The following is a 20,297-nucleotide window of genomic DNA, read 5'->3' on the forward strand; positions in this document are numbered from 1 at the left end:
GAGTATCTAATGCTGTGGTGGACAAACTACAGAAACTACAGAACTGGTCCCTGGCAGGGGTATGAGCGGCATGTGGGCTACTCACAGAAATATCTAACATTCCAGCCCTCTTAAGGTGTGTTTAACAGGATCATGTTACAGCAAGCATAAGCATAGAAAGTCACCATACAGTGTCATTAAAAACGTCATTCAATACCCCAAGCTTTTACCAAATGAATGGAGACACTCCAGGGTGCTGCCACATACACAGTAAGTGTGTTTAGCTGTTTACTTCCATTGTCTTCTTTGTGCATTTTTAACAATTTGAGTGTGCATGTGGAAGGTTGCCGGTTCAAATCCCATAAATGCCAAAAGGGACTTTACTCTATTGGGCCCTTAAACTGCAATTGCTGAGCGCTTTGAGTAGTGAGAAAAACGCTATAGCTTCCCGGGTCCTCCCTGCGTGGAGTTTGCATGTTCTCCCTGTGTCTGCATGGGTTTCCTCCCACAGTCCAAAGACATGCAGGTCAGGTGTATTGGTGATCCTAAACTGGTCCTAGTGTGTGCTTGGTGTGTGAGTGTGTTTGTGTGTGTCCTACGGTGGGTTGGCACCCTGCCCGGAATTGGTTCCTGCCTTGCTCCCTGTGTTGGCTGGGATTGGCTCCAGCAGACACCCGTGACCCTGTTTTCAGATTCAGAGGGTTGGAAAATGGATGAATGGATGGAAAAGCGCTATATAAATGCAAACAATTTTTATTATTTATTATCTCATTCAATGGATGAATGGATGGAAAAGCGCTATATATAAATGCAAACAATTTTTTTTATTATTTATTATCTCAGGCCCCCCTCCTCAAACCGCCACCTTACCGTGGTGGAGGGGTTTGCGTGTCCCAATGATCCTAGGAGCTCTGTTGTCCGGGGCTTTATGCCCCTGGTAGGGCCACCCAAGGCAAACTGGTCCTAGGTGAGGGATGAGACAAAGAGCGGTTATACAAACCTCCTATGACGAATAAAAAATTTGGACGGCGTTTTCCCTCGCCTGGACGCGGGTCACCGGGGCCCCCTTCTGGAGCCAGACCTGGAGGTGGGGCTCGATGGCGAGCGCCTGGTGGCCGAGCTTGCACCCATGGGGCTCGGCCGGGCACAGCCCGAAGAGGCAACGTGGGTCCCCCTTCCCATGGGCTCACCACCTATGGGAGGGGCCAAGGAGGTCGAGTGCAGTGTGAGTTGGGTGGTGGCCGAAGGCGGGGACCTTGGCGGTCCGATCCTCGGCTACAGAAGCTGGCTCTTGGGACGTGGAATGTCACCTCTCTGAAGGGGAAGGAGCCTGAGTTAGTGCGCGAAGTTGAGAGGTTCCGGCTAGATATAGTCGGACTCACCTCGACGCACAGCTTGGACTCTGGAACCAATCTCCTTGAGAGGGGCTGGACTCTCTACCACTCTGGAGTTGCCCCCGGTGAGAGGCGCCGAGCGGGTGTGGGTATACTTATTGCCCCCCAACTTGGAGCCTGTACATTGGGGTTTACCCCGGTGGACGAGAGGGTAGCCTCCCTCCGCCTTCGGGTGGGGGGACGGGTCCTAACTGTTGTTTGTGCATATGCACCGAACAGCAGTTCAGAGTACCCACCCTTTTTGGAGTCCCTGGAGGGTGTGCTAGAGGGCATACCTTCTGGGGACTCCCTCGTACTGCTGGGAGACTTCAATGCTCACGTGGGCAATGACGGTGAGACCTGGAAGGGCGTGATTGGGAGGAATGGCCACCCCGATCTGAACCCGAGTGGTGTTTTGTTATTGGACTTCTGTGCTCGTCACGGATTGTCCATAACGAACACCATGTTCAAGCATAGGGGTGTTCATATGTGCACTTGGCACCAGGACACCCTAGGCCTCAGTTCGATGATCGACATTGTGGTCGTGTCGTCGGACTTGCGGCCACATGTCTTGGACACTCGGGTGAAGAGAGCTGTCAACTGATCACCACCTGGTGGTGAGTTGGCTTCGATGGTGGGGGAGGATGCCGGTCAGGCCTGGTAGGCGCAAACGTGTTGTGAGGGTCTGCTGGGAACGTCTGGCAGAGCCCCCTGTCAGAAGTAGCTTCAACTCCCACCTCCGGCAGAACTTCGACCATGTCCCGAGGGAGGTGGGGGACATTGAGTCCGAATGGGCCATGTTCCGTGCCTCTATTGTTGAGGCGGCTGACCAGAGCTGTGGCCGTAATGTGGTCGGTGCCTGTCGTGGCGGCAATCCCCGAACCCGTTGGTGGACACCGGCGGTGAGGGATGCCGTCAAGCTGAAGAAGGAGTCCTATCGGTCCCTTTTGTCCTGTGGGACCCTGGAGGCAGCTAATAGGTACCGGCAGGCAAAGCGGAATGCAGCTTCGGTGGTTGCTGAGGCAAAAACTCGGGCATGGGAGGAGTTTGGGGAGGCCATGGAGAATGACTTTCGGACGGCTTCGAGGAGATTCTGGTCCACCGTCCGGCGTCTCAGGAGGGGGAAGCAGTGCGGTGTCAACACTGTATATGGTGGGGATGGTGCGCTGCTGACCTCGACTCGGGACGTTGTGGGTCAGTGGGGGGAGTACTTCGAAGACCTCCTCAATCCCATTAACATGCCTTCCAATGAGGAAGCAGAGCCTGGGGACTCAGAGGTGGGCTCCCCCATCTCTGAGACTGAGGTCACCGAGGTGGTCAAAAAACTCCTTGGTGGCAGGGCCCCGGGGGTGGATGAGATACGCCCAGAGTTCCTAAAGGCTCTGGATGTTGTAGGGCTGTCTTGGTTAACACGTCTCTACAACATCGCATGGACATCAGGGACAGTGCCTCTGGATTGGCAGACCGGGTCCCCCTCTTTAAGAAGGGGGACCGGAGGGTGTGTTCTAACTACAGAGGGATCACACTCCTCAGCCTCCCTGGAAAAGTCTATTCTGGGGTTCTGGAGAGGAGGGTCCGTCAGATAGTCGAACCTCGGATTCAGGAGGAACAGTGTGGTTTTCGTCCTGGTCGCGGAACAGTGGACCAACTCTACACCCTTAGCAGGGTCCTGGAGGGTGCATGGGAGTTCGCCCAACCAGTCTACATGTGTTTTGTGGACTTGGAAAAGGCGTTCGACCGTGTTCTTCGGGGAATCCTGTGGGGGGTGCTCCGGGAGTATGGGGTACATGACACCCTGATAAGGGCTGTTCGGTCCCTGTACAACTGGTGTCAGAGCTTGGTCCGCATTGCCGGCAGTAAGTCGAACCCGTTTCCAGTGAGAGTTGGACTCCGCCAGGGTTGCCCATTGTCACTGATTCTGTTCATAACTTTTATGGACAGAATTTCTAGGCGCAGCCAGGGTGTTGAGGGGGTCCGGTTTGGTGGACTCAGGATTGGGTCACTGCTTTTTGCAGATGATGTTGTCCTGTTTGCTTCATCAGGTCGTAATCTTCAGCTCTCTCTGGATCGGTTCGCAGCTGAGTGTGAAGCGGCTGGGATGGGAATCAGCACCTCCAAATCCGAGACCATGGTCCTCAGCCGGAAAAGGGTGGAGTGCCCTCTCAGGGTTGGGAGCGAGATCCTGCCTCAAGTGGAGGAGTTCAAGTATCTTGGGGTCTTGTTCACGAGTCAGGGAAGAATGGAGCGTGAGATCGACAGGCGGATCGGTGCGGCATCCGCAGTAATGCGGGCTCTGCATCGGTCTGTCGTGGTGAAAAAGGAGCTGAGCCATAAGACAAAGCTCTCAATTTACGGATCGATCTATGTTCCTACCCTCACCTATGGTCATGAACTATGGGTAGTGACCGAAAGAATGAGATTGCGAATACAAGCGGCTGAAATGAGTTTCCTCCGCAGGGTGTCTGGGCTGTCCCTTAAAGATAGGGTGAGAAGCTCAGTCATCCGGGAGGGGCTCAGAGTAGAGCCGCTGCTCCTCCGCATCGAGAGGAGTCAGTTGAGGTGGCTCGGGCATCTGATCAGGATGCCTCCTGGACGCCTCCCTGGTGAGGTGTTCCGGGCACGTCTAACCGGGAGGAGGCCCCGGGGAAGACCCAGGACACGCTGGAGGGACTATGTCTCTCGGCTGGCCTGGGAACGCCTCGGGATTCTCCCGGAAGAGCAAGAAGAAGTGGCCGGGGAGAGGGAAGTCTGGGCATCTCTGTTCAAGCTGCTGCCCCTGCGACCCGACCTCGGATAAGCGGAAGAGGATGGATGGATGGATGGATTATCTCAGGCCTTTTAAAGAGACACGCCATAGTGACATGTCTAGCAAACGATACTGCACTACAGAACCAAGTCTGAGATTCTTACAATGAATTTGGCCCAAATATTTCAATGTAAGTGGCACAGTGGTAGCGCTGCTGCCTTGCAGTTAGGAGACCTGGGTTCGCTTCCCAGGTCCTCCCTGCGTGGAGTTTGCATGTTCTTCCCGTGTCTGCGTGGGTTTCCTCCCACAGTCCAAAGACATGCAGGTGAGGTGCATTGGCGATTCTAAATTGTCCCAGTGTGTGGGTGTGTGTGTGTAAGCCCTGTGGTGGGCTGGCGCCCTGCCCTGGGTTTGTTTCCTACCTTGCGCCCTGTGCTGGCTGGGATCGGCTCCAGCAGACCCCCGTGACCCTGTAGTTAGGATATAGCGGGTTGGATAATGGATGGATGGTTGGATGGATATTTCAATGTAGCATTGCTGTATAGATATCCATCCATCCATTATCCAACCCGCTGAACCTGAACACAGGGTCACGGGGCTCTGCTGGAGCCAATCCCAGCCAACACAGGGCACAAGGCAGGAACCAATCCCGGGCAGGGTGCCAACCCACTGCAGGCTATATAGATATTCTCATTGTAATTTAAAATAAGTAATTGTGCACTTAATTAGTGATTATTTGTGATCATTAAGTGCAGTAGAATTGATATTTTGAATGTTAACACCCTGGTTATACCAGCTAATGTCTGATTTTCAGATGAACTTTGACCTTCACCAGAGTGATAAAAGCCCACCAAGCCCGGCAGGTGTGTAAATAACTTGTGAAGATGTCCGTTTGACCATCAGTGCCAGGGGTGTCCAGCTCCAGTCCACGAGCACTACGGTGGCTGCAGGGTTTCATTCTCACTCTTTTCTAAATCAGTTACCAGTTTGTGCTGCTAATTAACTTCTTTTTTCTTCATTTTAAATGACTTGTTATTTAAGACTCAGACCCCTCAATTGTTTCTGTTTCCCTTAATTAGAAGCTAAACATAATGGGATACAAAATGGGCCAACACATAACCAGCTCCCTGTGTCCGTCATATAATATCTGAACATAAAGAAAGGTGAAGGTCTCCATCAAGTTGATCTGCTCAGGTCCACGAAACATTTGGGCTTTAAGAACAAAGAAAACCAACAGTTTGGGAAATGTCTGCTTTTGGAGAAGAGAGGCAGCAAGCCATGGGTTTAATTAATGGCAAGAATTGACATCTAATTAAGAAACTGGCTGGAGTTTGTGGCTCTGAGTTTGCTGTTGGCTCACTTCATATCTCATTTGTGTTTAAATGCCATTTAACAATTCAGAGGAACAAGTCTTAAAAAACATAACAATTAAAATGAGTGGAAAAGAAGTCAATTAACAGCAGAAATTGGTCACTGGGTAAAAAAGTGGCAGCAAGGAAAACTGTCAGTGCAGCTCTCCAGGATTGAAGTTGTACCCCCGTGATCTGTGCCAACATTAAAAACACCCATCAGTACCAGTCATGAGTATCGACCTCGGCTCAGGAGGCCTGTAAATTACTGCTTCAGATGTAACTGATTCTGTTTAATATTTTCATACTCAAATTAATTGAATTCACCTCCATTTTCAGAAGCAGATTCAGCTCACCTCATAAAACTGCTCAACACCTTTTTCTTTTCTGACATTTTCTGATTTATGAAGGGACGCAAACCCTTTTGTGCTCCTTCAAATAAAGAAAAACTGTCTGATTGGCTAAGCCAGTGTCAGTAAGCAGACATGAAGGTGGCTGTGTCCTCAGTAGAATGTCGATAATTAAAACAACTTTACTTAACACTAGAATTACCGGAGCCTATGAAAAAACTCGTAGATCCGTCCCACCTTAAATCGCTTCTTAAAACCGTTCTCACCTCTCCGCCAGCATCTTTTGTCATCTGAATGTGCTGATAAAGACAAGCTGCCAGCAGCCGGCTATTCCATCCCCCCAACGACTTAGAACGCTCACAAAGTTTTCCCAGCTCATGCCTTGATTGATTATCTGGGAGTGAAGCACTGTTGTAAGTCGCTCTGGATAAGAGCGTCTGCTAAATGATGTAAATGTAAATGTAAATGTAAGTGGAGTTTTAGAGTGGAAATAATAGATCGTTATTTGGAACACACGCAGTTCATGTGTGTTCGGTTTCTACAGTAATCTGTGTAAACACATTGTTAAAACAGAAACGTTTTCATATTTTAGTAATAAATGTTACAAAATGTAGGCATAAACTATAGAATGTATGAAGCCTGAAGTCCAAACATCAAATAAACACTTTCACAAAAGGTTCAAGAATGATACAACAGTTTCCGTGGCTTAGCGGTAAGATTTGCTAACTCACAGCGCTTCAGGTTTGCCATGCCTCATTAACCCGAGTTTGATTCCCCGCTAGGGATAAAGTGTTGCTTTTTTTTTTTCTTTTTAACCTCAAACGGACATAAAATTTATAAATTGGTATGAACTGTCAGTTAATGAGATTGTTATATTTTCATGTGGGATGCTCCTTTTAAAATATTTTTTAACAATTGAGACTGCAATTAACATGAACAAGTGTCCTTCTAACTGTTATTTTTAAGATCCATAACACACAGATAGACAGAGCACTGCGTAAGAGATAGACAGACAGGCACAGAAGTCACTAGATATAGAAATAAACAGGGAAGGCACATGTACTGAAAGAAAAAAAAGATCAACATGTGCGTTGTTCCTGCTGCACTGAATAAGCTCAAGCGCTCTAACATCACCCCTCCACGATCTGACTCTCTAAGTAACAGCACAAGTACAGACGCAAATCAAGTGTGATCAGGAATCCCCGGTTCGATCCCCACTCACTCCTATATTTGCCGTTTTCAGTAGTAAGCTGCTCTTTTTGATAATATTATACAGTACACACATACACTTGGTTTGCGTCTGTACTTGTGCTGTTACTTAGAGAGTCAGATCGGGGGGTGGGGGGTGATATTAGAAAGCGTGAACTTATTCAGTGCAGCAGGAACAACGCACATGTTGATCTTCTTTTTCTTTCAGTACATGTGCCTTCCCTGTTTATTTATATATCTCTGCCTGTCTGTCTCTCTATTACGCAGTGCTCTGTCTGTCTGTGTGTTATGGATCTTAAAAATAACAGTTATTAGGACAGTTGTTCATATTAATTGCAGTCTCAATTGTTAAAAAAATATTTTAAAAGGAGCATCCCACATGAAAATATAACGATCTCATTAACTGACAGTGCATACCAATTTATAAATTTTATGTCCGTTTGAGGTTAAAAAGAAAAAAAAAATACCGCTTTCTCCCCAGTGGGGAATCAAATCCGGGTCAATGAGGCACAGCAAACCTGAAGGGCTGTGAATTAACAAATCTTACCGCTAAGCCATGGAAACTGTTGTATCATGCTTGAACCTTTTGTGAAAGTGTTTATTTGATATTTGGACTTCATGCTTCATACATTCTATAGTTTATGCCTACATTTTATAATATTTGTTACTAAAATATGAAAAAGTTTCTGTTTTAACAATGTGTTTACACAGATTACTGTAGAAACGGAACACACATGAACTGCGTGTGTTCCAAATAACAATCTATTATTTCCACTCTAAAACTCCACTTCACTCCCAGATAATCAATCAAGGTATGAGCTGGGAGAAGTTCGTGAACATTCTAAGTCGGTGGGGGGATGGAATAGCCGGCTGCTTGCAGCTTGTCTTTATCAGCACATTTAGAGGACAAAAGATGCTGGCGGAGAGGTGAGAACGGTTTTAAGAAACGATTTAAGGTGGGCCGGATCTATGAGTTTTTTCGTAGGCTCTGGTAATTCTAGTGTTAAAAGTGACCAATCATTTAGCAAAGAACACCTGAAACAGCAATGAAGTGTCTGGACTGGCCTTTTATTTTTAAGAATTACGTCACTAATCCAGGGCCGCTGATGGAGGACCCCATTCTAATTCTTTGTCTGTTTATGTCGTTTAGTGTTTGGCTGTCATTTGATTTGGATTCTTGGACAAAAATCAATTGCTGTGATATCCTGAAGGCAGACATCCAGCTGTAGGAGAGACTGTCTTTTGTTTAAACTGAGGGTGCCAGGCATTCTTTCACTGACTCTTAACTTCAGTTCAGTGTCAGCTGTCCTCACCAAGCCTTTACTTGACCTTCAGGTTTTAGTCTCATATGACCAGAATGCACAGGTAATCACCCCCAGCAGTGTCTCAGTGTGGCACTGTTTATCATTTGTTGAGTGACTCAACCCTACCAGCCTTGATAGACAGAACCAATTAGCAGGAAAAAGGTTAAACATATGTGAACCCAAGAAACCTACAGTAGGAAAATGTCCACTCCTTCCTTTATAACTCTTAGCAGGTAACAGAACTCTGATTCGCTTCTGGCGCAGAGCAGGACCCATATTGTCTCAGGTGCAGCCATATTAAAGGCTCGATTGATCCCTTTAACTCCAAAGGGCAATGCAGTGCCAGACAAGAAGAGCTGAAGAGCATCTGTAATGGGGTTGGACATGGGGACCACATTCAGTCCAGCCAAGGAAAGCAAGGAAGGTTCACAAGCAAGAAAGACCTCAGGTAGAACATCTGTGTAGTCTTGATGAAGAATGGAATGAAGAGATCAAAGATTACCGAGCAGCCATGATTCTTATGGTAGCAAATGAAGACCAGTGTGTGTGAAAGCTCAATTACTGTAAACTGCATCATGGCCAACAGACACAAGGGGCAAGGAGCCAGGAGAGGGAAAATGATCTGAACAAAGAAACATAAAGAGCACTGGACATCCTTCTAAGTGTGCAAGAGAAGCAATCAGGACAAAACATCACCTCGACGTGGAGTCAACAGGAACCAAATCAGAAGTACACACACTTTAATTCTGAGAACTACTGACTGTGACTGGGTACTCAGGGTAAAGCTGGCCAGTGAGTTCTGGGTATTGGTATTGGTATCTGGGTACCACGTATTGGTATTACCATAACTGAACAAAACCTGTGTGAAGGAGAAGGCTGTAACTGTTGTGAGGGTCTCTTCATAAATTCAGTGAGAAAACTAAAGTGGGCTCGTATCTGTTTAGAGCAGCTTGTATGTCACACACACGCAAACACACGCACACACACACACACACACACGCACACACAAACACACACACACAGAAGGGCTTTAAATGAGCACAAGCAATCTGTGAGTAAATCTACACCACCTTGACAGTGCAGGCTCTAGAAACTCGATAAGTAACTAGGAAATGATCCATCTAACCTTCTGAAATACCAGAAGTTAAATGAGAACATTTAAAATCCAGCCCTGAATGAATAATGTTTCCTGGGAAATTCTTTTGAGAAAAATTAGAGAAATAAAAATCACAAACAATGTGCCCTTTCTCTATGGGAAAGAGGAAAAAGGTCACAGTAAAGTAATATAGATTTATGCGTTTTCATTGTTGTCCTTTGTCTGTATATACTTTTAGACCTGCTGTACTTCTTCTGATATCCTGATGTTATTAGCATGTTACATTTTTTCATTGGGATTCATTCCCGAGGTGCTCCATACATGAAGTTTGTTTGTTCTTCTTGTGTACACATGGATATTCTTTCAGTGCGCCAGATTCCTCTCATAATCCACAGACATGCATGTTAGGTGGGTTGGGGTTGTTAAATTAGCCTTTCAGTGTGTGTGTGTGTGTGTGTGTGTGTGTGTGTGTGTGTGTGTGTGTGTGTGTGTGCGCGTGTGTGTGTGTGTGTGTGTGTGTGTGTGTGTGTGCGTGTGTGTTTGTGTGTGTGTGTCCTGTGATGGACTGGTACCCTGTCCAGGTGTTGTCCCTGCGTTGTGCCTGATTATTACTGGGATAGACTCCAGCTGCCCCACCACCTTGCTCTGGATAAGCAGGTTAAGAAAATGGATGTTTGGATCATTTAGTGCAGCACGCGTGTTTGGGTTATTTGATCATAAATATTCTAACAGCAGGTCTGAACCACAGACATAGAATTTGAAAAGTGATTTGTGTGGACCTTTGACAATTTATGAACTTCAGCCATAAACTAAGCAGATCTCTTCATGGTTCTGGTGTCCTGGCTGGAAGGTGGTACAGAGACCTTCAACACTGGATTTACTGTTTGGTAGTTTCATAATTTAATACATTTTATTCTGCACTATCTGATTTTCCAGATGTTTTGGTATTTTATGGTGTAAAGTAAGATCTCGACAGAGTTAGAGGAGGATATTTGTGGACCTTATTGTGTAAATTTAGGTTTGGTCTCCGTGTCTACATGTGGATTCAGCTACTATACTGTAGTTGAGAAGTCTTTGTGTTAATAAAATTCATTTTCACTATTTCAGTTTACAATGTGGAAACAGACGGGGGTGGGGTGGGGGGGTGGGGATTACACTAATGTCATTATGATTGTATTTGAATCCCTGCCTATCCATCTTTGGAAGTTGTCAATGCTAAAAATTATTAGAAGGGAAAGGTTTAGAAGAAAAAAGTTGTTTCTTTATGTTAATGATATGGTGCTCGGTATCTCAGATCACGGTCACGTTTATTAAATCTATTGAGTGAATATCATGACAGTCTATTGAATAAGAGTGTTCTCCACTCTGTGAATTCTCTCACATGCCAAACCAAACCTGATCACTTTTGTGTGATTGTCTCTGAAGATTTTGTTCTCCATGAAAACATGAGATCAGTCATCACTACACAACACATGGGGTAAACAACATACAACAAGAATATCATTTATAGTGCAGAGTGGACTATTAAATTTACCTTCTTACTGAACTGATCACAAACACGTCTTAGTGGCTTCACTTAGCTCAACTGACTCAGAAAAATGACAAAACACATCACAATGTTCTCAAGAGTCTAACTTTGGTTATCAGATAATGTTGTATGTCCTACCATTGCTGCCACTACGTGTCCATGTCCTCCTGGGTTCTGAAATCCCATATCTTCTACATCTACAGTGTGCCTTCAAACTCTTTTATTCATTTGTCACTCTCTTCAAGCTCAAACTCCATCTTCACTCTTACTGGTAAGTTAAACTTTTCTTTTAATCTTGTGTTGCTATTCATATTTATTGAGTCAAATCTGTGGGTCACCTCGAGTGTCAATATGAAGGCAAGTGTGACAAAAAAGTTAGTTGTGCCACAAAATGCAAAACAAATGTGTTGTAAAAAATTTCAGGACTCACAAAGAGAACAAGAACTCAAAATGTGAAAGTAAATGTTGATAAGACCATGTGTGTCCTCTTGTGTGTCCAAACAGAGACAGTTGGGGGCAACATGGAGAGAAATCAGGAGGAGACTCGAGGAGAGAGAGAAGAAAATGAAGGAGATGAGAAATGTGGTGGAGCAGATAAAAGTGAGTTGAATTAAGACGACCCTTCAAATTATGAATAAATGAAAACTAGAAAAGCCAGCAAAGCTTCACTGGTGATGATGTGTAGGGGCAGGCAGAAGGACAGAAGACATTTTATTTTATCCTCCATGGTATTTCACAGTCAACAGTGCTTCTTGTTATTTCATTGCAGATTCAGACAGTAGGACCCTAAATTAGTGAAACCTGAACTCACCCATCTAAACCCACGCTGACCGCTCTTTTCTTAACATGTGTTGCTTAGTATTTTATTTATTAATGATAGTAAAAAATAGATACATGTTAATCTTACAGGTATGTGTTGCACCTTCTTATCCCCTTGGACTGCCACAAGGCACAAATAGACTTTTTGAGATGATCACTTTGTCAGTTCTGCTCCTCAGCTTTATTCTTTGTTTGCCCGGCAGATCTGGCACTCTGTAGATAACAATGACAATGGCAGCTGTCAGCCAAGAAGGTAACACACCGCATGAGTCTTTGGAACAAACCTTCATCTCATCTCCCCTAATATTTGAATCCCCAACTATCACTGCTTCCCTCTTTCTGTGGACTGGTGTGGAGGTCGACATTTAGGGTTTTTCATTCCTGTCTAGTATCTCAGGATTACCTGAGTCAACTCTCAGCAATACAAGGTCTTGAAAACAGGTGGACCTCTCCAGCTTTGTGGTTAATGAGCTTAGACAGTGTGTACTGCTTACCTTACACTTACATCAGACTGTGACCCACCTGTCACTTCTCTAGCCAGTGCTGTGTCCTATGCCACTTTGGAGTGCACACTAACACCCCCTACAACACCTGGGTGAGCCATACAAATATAAGCCATAGTAGCAAAGGCTCTCAGTAATAATAAAAAGTTAATAAGTGAACTAGAAATGAAGACTCGGCCCTGAGTCAGACATTGGAATAAAGAGGGATAATAAATAATCCAAGAGTTCATGAAGTGAAATTAAATCAGAATTCCCTTACCAACCACAACACACTTGTGTGTAACATCTCCATTTATGTTTGATATTGTCACCAACAGGGAGCATCACGCCAGAACCAAACCAAACCAGAACAAAACTATCCCACACACGTCTCTGGTCCTAAAGACTCTAATTTTCACACAATTACCTTCCATCACACAGACATTTATTTACAATACCCAAAATCATCATCATCTTCATCATCATCTTCTTCTTCTTCTTTCCTTCTCTAATTCCATGTCCATTTCACCTGGCTGGGCAGGAGAGACTGTGTTTACTAAGAGACCCTGTGGGACTTCCAGTACATAAAAGAAACACGCCAGAATCCCTTCTTTGTTAGAGTCCTTATAGGATAATGGAACTGTCCCCTCAGTAGGTCCTTCTAATACCTCTAAAGAACCTCTAAAGGGCTGAATGTTCAGATGTCATATCTCATTCACCTTTGCAGTCACCCTGCCACCCAGAATACTGGATGAACATGTTGTCCTGGCTAGTAATTCTCTGACTGCCCTCCCATTATTCTAATCTGTTGTTTGAGTGAGGTACCACCAAACATCTTGACCAGGATGCCAGCCAATCCAAACTATCCCTTACAACATTAAAATGCCCACAAAGTGTCTCGTGACTGGTAATTCTTATTAGGTGACTCAATTCAGTGTTTTTCTTTTTTCAATCAGATATCTGCGGAAAGAGAGGTAAAGGAAAATGAGAAAAGCTTCACAGATCTAATCCACTGCATTGAAGAAGCTCAGAAGAACTTGTTTGAGAGGATCAGAGAACAAGAGAAGAGAGAAATAGAGAAGGCTGAAGGAGTCATGGAACAACTAGAGAAGGAGATTGAGGAGCTGAAGAAGAGAGACACTGAGCTGAAGGAGCTTTTTGACAACAAGGATCACATCCACTTCTTGCAGGTGAGGGAAGCTCCTCAGAGGAAACCTAATCAGACTGGGGTGTGTGGGACCTGAGAACATTTAAAAAGAAATTCAAAAGATCTGAGGAGTTTTTACAACATGACAAGGATAGGCCATTCAAACCAATACATAATGTCTTTTCATATTCCTCTAATATTGTCAAAATATATAAAAGTCTCTGAGTCTCTGCTTTTTAAACATCTCTGTCATATCACCTCCTAATATTTCTATCCTAAAACTCATAAGATTCAAATCCTTCAAACCCCACAGTCCAGTCTCATCTCTCTTCACTCATCTTTCTCTTGTGTTGTTTGTTCATTTCTCTAATATGGAGACCAGCACTGCACACAATATTCCTGAACTGGACTCACAAGTGTGTTCTTCATGTGATGGAGATTCTCTTCTTGATTTATACTTCACACATCATGGACACTATATAACTCAGCTTCTCACTAGCCTTCTCTAATCTCTACTAGCTGAGGATGGTGATGAGTACACAAAGGGCCACAAGTCTTCATCACAAGTTACACTTTCTAGTCAGACCTTCCATTGTGTAATTATACTGAGGAGCTCTCTTACTTCATGTATATTTGTTTACAACTGAATTGATTTCACCTCAGAAACTCTGAAAAGCCCAATGTCTTGCTCTCTTTGTCAAGTCAGTTCTTTGCCCACCTGCCCGCTGTCCCCTCAGTCTCCTTATCTACAGTCTGATTACTCTGCTGTTATGGTGTCCTGCATGAAAAGCTTATTGAAAGTCAAGTCGATGATCTCTTATGTCCCACTACACTGAAATACTCTGTCATTAATAACCAATAAATGAATGAGAGGTGATCTCCACATTTCAATCCTAGTTGACTGCCCATCACATGTGTGGCACTGACACATAACGTAGTTTACTGGTTTGTCTTCTGTCTCTCTGTTGCGTCGCCCTTAATGTGAACCCTGTCTCCATCTGGGGCATGTATAAAAAATTGGAAGGAATAAAACAGGTGTTATAAGCATACTGCAATATTGAAGACCTTTGTACAGTATAGTCAATTGTGACAATTTATGGGATATTGCCATGGTGATAGATACCAGCCAACAGTAAAATAAGCAGCATGAATAGGAAAGAAATAAAGAGCAAAACAAAACACAAAGTTTATGGCGGATGTAACAATCACAAACTATCTAAGACCAGAGAGGAGATTGTCTCACTTGGGTATCGAGTCCTCTTTTTTTTTGGAAGTGGCCACCTTGAAGAATTTCCCAAAGTAACTTTCCCTGAGCTGAGGTGGTACAGCAAGAAATGATCCATTAACACAGGAATCCCCACCAAATTTGTTTCCCTTTATCACCTTATTTTTCCAAACACACATGAGGAAATTCAAATGGCCTTACAACCTCAACAAATTGCCCGCTGATAACCGCCAATCGCACTTCTGTGACATCTACCGACACACAGACCTAAATTGCCATTTCGTATTAACTTTTGCAACCAAGAAACCTACACAGACAGTTTCTCAACAGAAATGTGTTTACTATTTCAGGTATGACTGCATGTGAAACACACACAAACACACACTCATGCATGAAGACGTCTTCATATGGAAACGCTATTTGGACTTCCAAGTCTGTACACATTCAGCAACATGTCATTTGAATAATGTTTTTTATTCAGTTTGTAAAAAGGCGCTATATATGCACCTGACCCGACACAGATTGGACACGGACGCACACGTATAAAATAAATAAACTTTTATTTTTCTTCAGCTGGAGGGCACGTCTTCCCCGTGTCTCCTAGCCACAACACAGTCCCCAAAGCACCAACACACCACACACTTTCTTCTCCTGCACCACCACTCCTCCCAGGCTCCTCCACCTGACTCTGGCTGTTGAGTGGTTGAGTAGTCGCTGGCTCCTTTTATTGGGCACCCAGAAGTGCTCCAGGTGCTTGATTGCCGATATCCGGACACACATATCCTGGTGTGAAGAAACTAGTGCCCAGAAGGGTCCAGCAGCTCCTGCTGCAGCACCCCCTGGCTGTGCCTGCAGAACCCAACAGGGCTGCACAAAAATCCAGCCCCCATGAAGCCCTGGGGGAGTCCGAGGCACCGCTGCAACCCAGGGAAGCAGCCATCTAGTGTCCAGGGGGAGATGTTGTGTTTCCCATGCTTGATCCCCTGGTACATACGCAGCAGGGGCGTCCCGGCCGGGCATGGGCCTTGGCCATCTGTCACAGGTTTTATTCTTGAATAAAAGCACACCTGTTTCATCATAACTTTTGTGAAAGTGTTTATTTAATATTCCATGTCTTCTTTTTTAAAAATTTGATTAAAATCCAGTAGCATTCCATACAAGCAAGTCAAGTTTAACAAAACGAAGTCCGAAACAAATCAACCTCCAACCATGAGAAAGAGAGCTACGCCAACAGAGTAATATTTTAATAATAGTAAAAATAAATAAATAGAAAAAAAAGAGGGGAGAGAATCTGCTTCCTTAATTTAAATGTTTATTCTAAAATGTTATTGATTAGATCCTGCCAGGTTTTGAAAAAGTTTTATACAGACCCTCTACTTGAGAATTTAATTTTTTTCCAGTTTCAAATAATATATAACATCAGTTACCCACTGACTTATTAGAGGAGAGTTAGGATTCTTCCAGTTGAGCAAAATAAGTCTACGTGCCAATAGTGAAGTAAAGGCCATCACAGTTTGTTTGTCCTTCTCCACTTTAAGCCCCTCTGTGAGCCCAACAAACACAGCTGTTAGTGGGTTAGGAGGGATTGGGACACCAAGGCTGTCTGAAAGGCATTTAAAGATTTTAGTCCAGAATGATGTTAATATGACACAGGCCCAAAACATGTGACCTAATGAGGCTGGAGCTCGATTGCAACATTCCCAGGTTGGATTTTGGCCTGGAAACATTTTGGACAATTTTAAACGAGACAGGTGTTTCCCAGACATTAAAAACTGCGTACATTTGAGAGGGTGGAAAAAGGTGATTATCATGCAGAGGTGCCACAGATAAAAGCTTCTCCATCTTAAAATACTTCCTACATTGGTTCCATATTCTGAGTGAGTGAAGCACAATTGGGTTGTTAGTATATTGGTGATAACTTGCATTAATAGGGGCACAAAGCAAGGAATATAAAGTAGTACTACAGGATTTTATTTCTATTGCAGACCAAGCCAAATAAATGAGGTTATGGTTGAATCTAACTGCTTAAAAAATGATTTATCGATTGTGACAGATAGGCGGCGCTCTCGCTCCCTTGAACCCTCAGACTATTCGCCAGACACCAGATAAAAGTCCAATAATCTATATATATAATTCACTAAGCCGTCGACAAGTAGCCACCCATGGAAAGCACACCGGAAGGGACATGGATTCACTAAGCCGCCGACAAGTAAGATGCCCACGGAGCACGCAGGAAGGAGCCACGCCCACCAACTCTAAGACCATTGGATACAACGACAACTCGCAGAGCCACGTCCACCAACTCAGACGCGACGACTCGGAAAAAACGAAGTCATTTATGTTCGTCTGGGCTACAGTACAGATGCACCTCTGAGCCACGTTGACTTTTCGGTTACGACGCATGACCGCGTGCACCATAGCAAACAGTTTTACACGCTACATACAGCAATTCGCATCCGCGACAAACATGCGTCTTGTTAGATGGTCCTGCAGGAACACGGAAAACGTTTCCCCACCCACCAACACTCCTTATTCCCCGATCGGCGTCTACCGCATCCGCGACAAACATGCATCTTCTTAGATGGTCCTGCAGGAACACGGAAGACGTTTCCCCGCCCACCAACACTCCTTTTTCCCCGGCCCGCGTCTACCCTCGCTCACTAGGCATTCACACTGCCTGCTTATGTGCCCGGATGCAAAAACTCACCGACCACCCAGTTAGTCCCTTTTGTCTGTGCTAGGAGTCCACATGCTCCTCTGAGCCACGTTGACTTTTCATTATTCTTTTCGGTTACGACACCCGACCGCGTCCACTATCGAAAACCATGGGAAAGGAACAACGAAGCCCTGTCCCCCCCACGTGATCAGGAACGCACCTCAGAGCACTGCCCGCCAACTCGAACAGCTCATCAAACACATACTGTACTCACTCGCTTTGGTCTGTGCTGTTGTCCAAATCCAGCTCTTTTGCCCTCCATGGCTACCGCTTCAAATGTATTTCATGGAAACAACACTTCTTTCAATGTTATAGAAATTCCTGCATCAGGAAACTGTTTGTTTCTATCAGTCGGGTTTTTTTTGGAAAAATGTCATTGATGAAACTGTTGCTCTCAAATTTCGCAACATGGCTGTTGGCTTTGTTTGCCAGCATTGGGATAACTTCGGCAACGTGGTCACAAACTGCAACAACTCACCACACAAGGTCTCTCGAGGCATTCACACTGCCGGAAGACAACCATGGGATGCGCAGAAAATAGCCATGTCAGTCAACACAGATCAGACACCCAGGCAAACAACACTGAATAATCAATAGCTGCAACTACTTTGCCCGCAACCAACTCCTCACCTGAGTCAGTTTCATCTGTGTTCAGCAGTGTTTCCCAAACTCGGTCCTGGTGAACCCCTGTGGCTGCAGGGTTTTGTTCCAACCAGATTCCTAATCATTAATGCCGGTGAAACTCATCAGGGATAAGTCGGTTCTTCAAACGCAGCTGTGTAGCAGATTAGTCAGGATGTAATAATCCGAGATGAATGCGCGCCCCCGCGCTGAGTGAAATGACAATGTATATTGAGTCTATAAAACATGATCAGCAAGTCTTTGATAGACTGCAACAAAATGATGAAAGAATGGGCGCATTTTTTTCACACAAACTGTGTGTGTGGGTGGGTGGGTGTTAGTTAGTTAATTAGTTACTCGAAGGAAGAAGATTTAATATGCACAAGCGGTAACACTGCAAAAACAGCCCAAACCAGAAAAGACGGCTGGCAAAAAGTGGCTGACAAATTAAACGCGTGTGCATTGCACTTACTGAAAGCAGAGTTACGGATTTTGCAAATGTTAATTTTTTTCCCTCTGCGTGATTATGCAGCGTATACTACGCCGCGGGTTGGTATGCAGCGTGTAAAACAGTTTGTTTGTTGTGGATAATTTGCTATCCACACAGGGAGGAACCGGGAAGCAAACCCACAATCTTCCACTGTCTCCTTACTGCAAAGCAGCAGCACTACTACAGCGCCACAAGGCAGTTAAAGAATGCACCGGGCCACATGTTCATTTTTTCCCCTGTGCTTAAAAGACATTAAAAAAGTGTTTCTCAACTGTGACTCCGGAACAAGTCAGTACGCGAAAAGCGGCCAGAACCACAAACAACAATGAAAAGTCTACGTGACTCACAGGTACGACTGTGCAAAGACGAAAACGACTCAGGTGACGAGTTGGGGGTGGGCACATGAGCAGGCAGTGCATACTGAACGAGAAATCAGCAGACTAGCATGACGGACGGGGCGTAATGGGCGTCCTTCCCCTCTCCTCCCGTTTTCTTGGTGGTTTATTAAATTACGGATTTTTCAAATGTTAATTTTTTTCCTGTGCTTAAAAATCATTAAAAAAGCGGCCTGATTATACGGCGTATGGTACACCGCGGGTTGGCTAGTTGACTTTATTAAAGTAATAATGTGCACAAAGCACCTTCCTCTCCACAATACTCATAAATACACAATAACAAAACAATAATCAATCCTCCACTCTCCCAGATGCGTTGCCACCCTTCCACCCAGCTCAGCTCGCCGTCTGGGATCTCCCACAATCCTTTTATAGTCCTTGACCCGGAAGTGTTTCTCTCTCTGTCCATGTGACTGTTAACACTTCCGGGTCAGATAAAAACTCCTTTTCTTCATCCCGGAAGTACGTCATTCCTCCTGTTGCTGCGACTAAGACGTACTTCCGGGTTATAGTGCATGTAAGAGTCTCTGGGCCTCCCTGCAGCGTCGTCTCTTGGCCCCCAAGGTATCCAGCAGGGCTGTAAAGGAAAACTCCACTGTCCATGACTCCCTGCTGGTATTCAGGGTACCTCCATGCTGCAGGGAGAGCTCCACCTAGCGGCCTGGTGGTATTGGCCAGGATGAATGGCTGGCCATATATCACATGATGTATATTGGAATGTTTGGAAATAGAAAAAGAAACTCAGGAAGGATATTCATTTTGACAATGTTAATTCTTCCAGCTAAAGTGAGATGAAGGGTTGACCATCTATGCAAGTCTTGCTTAATTTTTTCCATACAGACAGTGAAATTTTGTTGATAAAGAGCTTTATGTTTACTTGTGATGTTTACCTCTCGGTATTTAAACTGATCTGCGATGATAAAAGGGAAGGTGTCCAATCTAATATTGTATGCTTGAGAATTCACTGGAAAGAGCACACTTTTATTCAAATTAATTCTGAGATTAGAAATCTATTGAAATTCTGTAAATTCTGTTAAGACTGTAGACACAGTATTTTGTGGGTGTGATATATACAGGACCATATCATCTGCAGAGAAATTTTCTCTTCCAGTCCTTCTCTGATAATCCCCTTTATCTCATAAGGATTTTGACAGTGAACTGCCAGTGGTTCAATGGCGATTGCTAAAAGCAGTGGTGACAAAGGGCATCTTTGTGTGGTACACCATTCTACTTTGAAGTAGTCTGAACTAATGTTGTTGATACAAACTGAAGCTTCTGGACTGGTATACAGTAGTTTGATCCATGCACAAATGTTCAGGCCAAACTTAAATTTTTCCAATGTAGTGAAAAGGTAGTTCCATTCAATCATATCAAATGTTTTTTCTGCATCCAATGATAATAATATCTCTGGGGTGTTAGACTTTGAGGTTGAATATATTACATTTAAGGTGTCAAAGACTGGAAGTTA

General features: G+C 44.6%; 2 protein-coding genes across 2 annotated transcripts in view; both read left to right on the forward strand.

Moving 5' to 3' along the window:
* LOC114643553 (protein NLRC5-like) overlaps window positions 1-20,297 on the forward strand; it is a 5,922,889-nt gene that overhangs the window by 2,374,872 nt on the left and 3,527,720 nt on the right. The gene's annotated exons all lie outside the window — the stretch shown is intronic.
* LOC114644529 (uncharacterized) overlaps window positions 1-20,297 on the forward strand; it is a 597,107-nt gene that overhangs the window by 927 nt on the left and 575,883 nt on the right. Inside the window, exons 2-3 of the mRNA XM_051925835.1 lie at window positions 11,439-11,534; window positions 13,192-13,425. Coding sequence (XP_051781795.1) covers window positions 11,439-11,534; window positions 13,192-13,425 — 330 coding nt within the window. The remainder of the gene's footprint in view (window positions 1-11,438; window positions 11,535-13,191; window positions 13,426-20,297) is intronic.

This window comes from Erpetoichthys calabaricus, chromosome 4, assembly GCF_900747795.2.
Source record: "Erpetoichthys calabaricus chromosome 4, fErpCal1.3, whole genome shotgun sequence".
NCBI lineage: Eukaryota > Metazoa > Chordata > Cladistia > Polypteriformes > Polypteridae > Erpetoichthys > Erpetoichthys calabaricus.